This window comes from Candoia aspera, chromosome 2 (assembly GCF_035149785.1).
Source record: "Candoia aspera isolate rCanAsp1 chromosome 2, rCanAsp1.hap2, whole genome shotgun sequence".
NCBI classification, from domain to species: domain Eukaryota; kingdom Metazoa; phylum Chordata; class Lepidosauria; order Squamata; family Boidae; genus Candoia; species Candoia aspera.
Genome location: NC_086154.1, coordinates 19,767,046 through 19,773,992, shown reverse-complemented (window position 1 = coordinate 19,773,992; position 6,947 = coordinate 19,767,046). Strand labels below are relative to the sequence as shown.

The 6,947-nt window shown below is 44.4% G+C and overlaps 1 protein-coding gene across 5 annotated transcripts in view; it reads right to left on the bottom strand.

Annotated features, from left to right (window-relative positions):
• Positions 1 to 1,022: 1,022 nt before the first annotated feature.
• USP19 (ubiquitin specific peptidase 19) overlaps positions 1,023 to 6,947 on the bottom strand; it is a 41,846-nt gene continuing 35,921 nt past the window's right edge. For 4 of the 5 annotated variants that reach the window (XM_063291455.1, XM_063291454.1, XM_063291458.1 and 1 more), the window contains one exon: positions 5,136 to 6,701. In XM_063291455.1, coding sequence (XP_063147525.1) covers positions 6,483 to 6,701 — 219 coding nt within the window. In that variant the 3' untranslated portion in view covers positions 5,136 to 6,482. Of the gene's footprint in view, positions 2,049 to 5,135; positions 6,702 to 6,947 lie in introns of those variants that run through there. The other variant, XM_063291457.1, reaches the window with a different exon arrangement.

Sequence of the window (6,947 nt, the reverse complement as noted above, 5' to 3'; positions counted from 1 at the left end):
ATGGGGATGGCTGCTTTGGACCACTCCTCCCACACTTGGACTGTTTTTTTTCCTGTCACTTGGACTTTTTTACTCTTATTTATATTTATTTGAGTAATTTTATATTTGTATATTCTATTTTTATTGTATGCTCATTGTTTTAATCAATTATCGTAAACCGCCCAGAGTCCCCCCATGGGAGAAGATGGGTGGGGACAAATAAAATAAATAAATATGACTCTACTCCATGGATGAGAGTGTGGGCAAAACAGAAAGCGGATGTATGTAGAGTAAAAACAGCACTCATTTAAATATCACCAAATCTTCCATTCCTTTCCTCCATCTCTCTCTCTCCTCAGCCCATTTTAAAGTCATAATATTTCAAGTCAGACTTACTGAAAATCAGAAGCAGCTGAGAAGGGGGCTATACAAAATGATCTGGAGGGGGAAGATGGCAGCTTGAACAAACCATTAACTCTTACACCATAATAAAATATGTCGAGGTTTAAGGCTGGCGTAAGATTCTAACGTGGAGGAAAGTATGCCTTCAGTATTGCCAATAGCCAACATATTATTATTGATTATATTTATATCCTGGCCATTCCTCGTAAAGTGGTGTGCATTAGGGATCTCCTTATTATAGTCCTACAATAACCCGAGATATGCTTGATTGAATCACCAATAAGTTTCCATGGTGGAAGGTAGATTTTAGACTCTGCGCCTCCCCTGTACTAGTCCATCCCTTTAACTCTACTATTAGTTTCTTTTCAGCACGGTAATACGTGTAGAGGAAGAAGGCTTGCAGTAGAAACACATTCAATTCATAACAAGAAAGAATAAGGATATCCTGAAAACTCTGATTTATAGCACTTCCTTTGGCTTGGAGCTCAGAATAGTGGAATGGTGACTTTATATCAATCTTACCCAAAAGATTGAAACTGAAAGTTTTAATTCTGGTTGTAAGTAATTCTACACTGGTAACCTGGCTGGGGATCTCTGTCAGAGTGGCATGGCAGCAGACATGATGCACACAAAAACAGAAACAAGCAGCAGTAAGTAGAATTTAATGACTCAGGACCCAAGACGAACACCAACTTTATATAAACAGAGAGCAAGACAGAGGTTTCCCGGCCAGCCTCATTTGGTTACAGCAATTCTGAGGGCAGGTGAAGGGGAAGGGGAGCCAAATACTTAAATAGTGATAGTGCTGGCAGTGGCTTTTCAACCCAAGGAAGCCGCAAGGGGTAAAAAATCCAAAATTGCTGAAGGAAGGTAGCCAAATAGGAGGAAGGTAGCCACAGCATCATACCCTTTGTGAAGGACGGGACGGGCATAGCAGGTGCCAACCCCCAGCCTCCTTCTCCCTGACAAACTATGCAATGCTGGTGAAGGGACCGAGAGAAAGAGGGAGCCATGCTTCTCTCCCAAAGGCCGATTCTGTGGCCAAGACGGTGTCCTGAGCTTGGGATACGGAGGAGGAGATTTGGGAGCAGAGGAACAGGCAGAGAGGGTGTGGAAGATTGTGACACAGGCACCCGTGGTATGGCAGATTGGGAGAAGGCCTCTTAGGGGCAGACACCGACAGCCCCCTCCCCCTTGGCTTACAGTAGGGCAGGCTGGGCACGTGGAAGTTCATCTGCCTCTGTGCACGAGGAACTTAACCAGAGCTTGGGGGGCAGGAGCTTCAGGGATCGCACTGGGGGCTCACAGAGATTTCCCCCGGCATGCCGGCACAGAGCAGCCTCTAGCAGGAGACACAAAAGGAACCGTTCCAGCTGGTGGGGGGGAGGAGAGGAGGAAGGGGGGGAGCAGAAAGTGCTTGTGTGCTCAAAAAAAGGTCACAGCAGCTCCTCCCCCTTCCCCCTGTGGGGGTACGCCAGGGAGTGGCGGGGGGAAGCCACCAAACCAAGCCTCCGTATGTACACCGCCCTCCCCCAGCACACAACACGTTAGTCAACTTCCTCCATGTTGCTGTAGGATGGTGTGGGGTGCTCTGCAACCCCATCTGGCGCCAGGGCAGGAGCAACGTCAGTTGTCAGGCTGGATCCGAAGGAGGGAGAGCTAAGGCCCTGCAACAGAACAGAGGGTTAGACAGAAGATGTAAAACCACATAGGATTCCACAGAAGTATTTATTTCCTTGCGCCCCCACCCCAAAGATGGAATCAAGTGAAAATGTTTTGTTCCATTAGAATCTGAAATGATCTAAAGCCACAAAGTACATATTCATGCATAAAGCTAAGTTATGCTTCTATTAAAACAGAATGTGGTAGAAATAATTACATTCTTGAAAGGTGTGTGATGTTCCAGAACAAGTACCAGACTATTACTTAAAAGTCTGAAATCGGTCTGTGAAATATAATTTAATTTCAGTTTGTATTACATATTCACACAGACACACCCTTACCAATAAATCCCTTCTGTATAAATCCTGCATATTAATCTAGGGCTGTCTAATGTACTCTGCATTGAACAATTTGGAGAACTATATGCCAAAGTAATGTAATTCTACAGCCATAAAAACTGAACAAGGCAATCTGTATGAATTATACAAACTAGCTCTTATGCTGAAGATATTCTACTAATAACAGAGAGGGGCAAATAGCAAAACAAATGCTAAAACTTTGCCTACTGGCTGTAAAATCCAATAAACCATTCAGCTTCATATTTTTCACCCCCCCACTTTAAAATTTTTTTTGTAGTTCTCAAGGCAAAAAAAACAAACCAAACCAAAATTGGTTGCTTAGGTTAAAGAAGAGAACCATCTTGGGGTCAATAGTCACATTCCATTATGTGCCAGGGGCAACTTGCAAGCTGCTTAATATGTAGGGAATAGTGCCAGCTCAGTTTCTGCTCTCCTTTTCTGCTCTCTTCAGTTTCTCACTCTCCTGTCACCTAGTCCAGCAAGCGACTGGAGGATGGGACGGGCAGATCATTCTTCTCAGGGATTCTGCACCTGAATTTTTCCGATCTGCTCTCTGAGACATCACCTGCATGAAATTAGTAAAGTGTGCAATGCTATGGAACTGACAGCAAAAAGATGCTTTGGAGCATTTGGGGGAGCAAATGCAGCACCTCTCTGTCACTCCTTAAAGCGGCTGCATCTTCTCTAGGATCCCTGAAAAAGATTCCACTTTTCTGCCTTCAAGTCCAAAGCACCGCCCAGCACTAGAAATTAGTCTTTGCTGCACACTGACCATTGTTGTTTTAAATGGACACTGGATTTCACAGCAGTGCACAATAAATTCTTAGACTAGAACACACAAAGTTACAGTCAGGACCAGAAATATTGCAACAAGGATAACTGTTTTGGCATTTGGCCTCTGTACACCACCACATTGAAGTTGAAAGGAAACACACCCAGATGGGAGCGAAGTCAGGACTTTCAGCTGTAATTCAAGGGGGTTGACAAAAGTGGGGCACTAACCATTCAGGAAGTACAGCCAGTGGCATACACACACCCCAGTTGTTGGTGGCTCATAAGTAATGGAACGAATGGCTGACAAGCAGCTGCATGGCCAGGGATGGCCTGTTTGCTGGGTACCCCATGACCAACCAAGCAGGTAAAAGGCCTGGAGGTGGTTCTGAGTGGTACATTTGCATCTGGTAGCTGTTCACTGGAACTCTCAACATGAGGTCCAAAGAGGTGTCCATGCAAGTGAAGGAGGCCATCATTAGGCTAAGAAAACAAACCCATCAGAGAGATAGCAAAAACACTGGGAGTGGCCAATACAACAGTTTGGAACATCCTGAAAAAGAAGGAATTAACTGGCAAGCTCAGCAACAGCAAAAGGCCTGGAAGACCGTGGAAGACAACGGAAGTGGATGACTGCAGAATTCTGCTCATGGTGAAGAGGAACCCTTTCACAACATCTAGCCAGGTCAAGAACGCTCTTGAGGAGGTAGGCATGTCATTGTCAACATCTACAGTCAAGAGACAGCTTTATGAATGTAAATGCAGACGCTTCACAACAAGGTGCAAACCACTGGTAATGCTCAAGAGCAGAAAGGCCAGATTAGACTTTGCCAGCAAACACCTAAAAAAGCCTGCCCAGTTCTGGAGTAAGATTCTTTGGACTGATGAAACCAAGATTAACTTGCACCAGAATGATGGGAAGAGAAAAGTATGGAGAAGGAAAGGAACAGCTCATGATCTGAAGCTATCAAATCATCTGTCAAACATGGTGGAGGCAGTGTTATGGCATGTATGGCTGCCAATGGAACCGGGTCACTGGTGTTTATTGATGACCTGAGGCTGAAAAAGCAGCAGGATGAATTCTGAAGTGTAAAGGGCTATATTTCCTGCTCAGATTCAGCCAAATGCTGCCAAACCGGTAGGACGCTGCTTCATATTGCAGATGGATAATGACCCAAAACATACAGCAAAAGCTACCCAAGAGTTTCTCAAGGCAAAGAAATGGGATGTTCTTCAATGGCCAAGTCAGTCACCTGATCTCAACCCAATAGAGCATGCTTTTCACTTACTGAAGACAAGACTGAAGGCAGAAAGACCCACAAACAAGCAGCAGCTGAAGGCAGCTGCATTAAAGGCCTGGCAAAGCATCTCGAGGGAGGAAACTCAGCATTTGGTCATGTCCATGGGTTCCAGACTTCAGGCAGTCATTGACTGCAAAGGATTTTCATCCAGGTATTAAAGGTATCCTTATGTTCGTAATGATGTTGGTTTGTTCCATTACTTATGAGCCACCAACAATGGGGGGGTGTGTATGCCGCTGGCTGTAGTTCCTGAATGGTTAGTGCCCCACTTTTGTCAACCCCCTTGAATTACAGCTGAAAGTCCTGACTTTGCTCCCATCTGGGTGTGTTTCCTTTCAACTTCAATGTGGTGGTGTACAGAGGCCAAATGCCAAAACAGGTATCCTCGTTCCAATATTTCTGGTCCTGACTGTATCTCCTAGCACTGAACCCTCTTCCACCTTATTATTTCTGTAGCTCTGCTTTGTTGCAGTTCAGCAGGGAGCCCAGCTGATTCCTTCACATCCTCTAACTAGCACCAGCACCAGCAACTATATTTATGCAAGCTTAGAGATCAATACAAAAATCTGCATGGGACCAAAGGGAGAACTGCTGAACCAAAAACCAGCACACAGTGAAAGAAAGAAAATCAACCAAGTGTTTAAAATAGCTTGGTTTTATTAAATACAATAAATAAATACAGTGAAAGCTTTTCTACCGCACAACGCTAACTTTTCATTTACCATGCCAGCGGAGAACAGTTTAGGGGCTTCCCTTCTCCATAATGGAAAGGCTTCCACCAGATCTACTTACTGGCCGGGTTCTGCTCGTTGGCACTACTACAGCTAGTGACTGCTCATTCCTTGAGAACAGTGAGAATACCAGCCACAGAGAACAGTTAACCTGAAATCTTTCCTCCTTCCCCAAAGAAGCTACAGGCTTCTCTGAAACTACTACCAGGAAGAATGGGCAAAGATGTTAGGAATTATATTGCATATGAATAATATTAATAAAAAACAAATAGTGAAAGGGTGAAACAAAGAATTATACTCATTCTAGGTTTATGAGTTCTCAAGACAACTCTGACTCCTGGCTAAAGCCAAGGCCCTAGATCAAGCTATTTATGACAGAGCCGGTAGTCTGAAGGCACAAGAGAGATTCTACAACCCATTCAAGGAAACACAGACCGTGGGGCCAGAGTAAGATACTATAGGGCCATACAACAGTAACTCCCTACTTTTACTTCTACTTTATGCATGCACAGAAATATGTATAGGAGCAAGAGACAAGATAATGAAGACCTGGCTTGAGGAGAAGGATGAAAAAACAGTTTTCCTTTACACACATATCCAAATGCAGCCTCATATCTAGATAAATATCTAAGAAGATGCTTTTTTTTTTTAAAAAAAAAGAGGAAGCTGAACTCTCTGGTTATATCATGGTAAAGAAATCAAACCCATCAATGTTTGGAAAAGTCAACAATGCATTCTCCCTCCCCCAATAAAGGAAAAGATTGTCATTAAAAATGTCTTTGACTTCCTTCAAACACAAGACCAATGACCAACTGAGGAAATTAACAGTCTTGCAATAGTAGCCTCTAGGGATGTTGGTGTCAACCAAATTAGAGGAATTCTGTCAGGGCAGATGGCAGTCAAGTCAATCTTACTTCCACATTATTATGGAGAAAGTATTTGTAGATCTGTAGACTCTGTTGAATTACAGTCATTTACTAGCCCTTGATTCACACAATGTAGTTTTCAAGAGCTATCTAGGAAAGATTTATTCCAGAGAAATACCAACTCCCTAGCTGCTGAGATGAGGACTTCTTGTGACTGTGAATCCATGCAATCAATCAATTGGAGAGAATGGGCATTGGACCTGACGCCTTCACCGTGGGAGAAGACTGACATTAGGGCTCCTTCTTGTGCTACTTGGCAAGGAGCGTCCTAGCCACCTTGCTGCAAAGATGCCACAGAGGACAATGCTGCAGTAAGCTGGCTGCCACCCTCCAGGTGACCTGCTACTGCCGCTACCTCCAGCGGGTCTGATAGATGAGCGGGTAGAAGACATTGAGGAAGAGTGCCACAATGGCCGCCATGGTGCCCAGGACAAAGTATCGGACATGGCCTTCATCAGGACACTCTGAGCTGAATTTCTTTGTCCTTTGGCTGCAAGACCTCCAAGGGTTCCTCATCAGCCTTCTGGCAGCATCCTCTTCAGCCTCCAGTTCCTGCCAGAGCAGAGAAGCCTGCGATGTGGAAACCTGCGTCAGCACTTGAGGAGAACATAATGGCAAACCCCTCCATCACCCATGCGTTGCCCTATCTATCTATCTATCTATCTATCTATCTATCTATCTATCTATCTATCTATCTATCTAATCTATCTACCTACCTACCTACCAACCATCCATCTATTTATTTAATATAGCTGCCCATCTCACTTGCATGTGACTCTCCCAGACAGCCTGCCCTTCACACGGCCAATTCTCTGA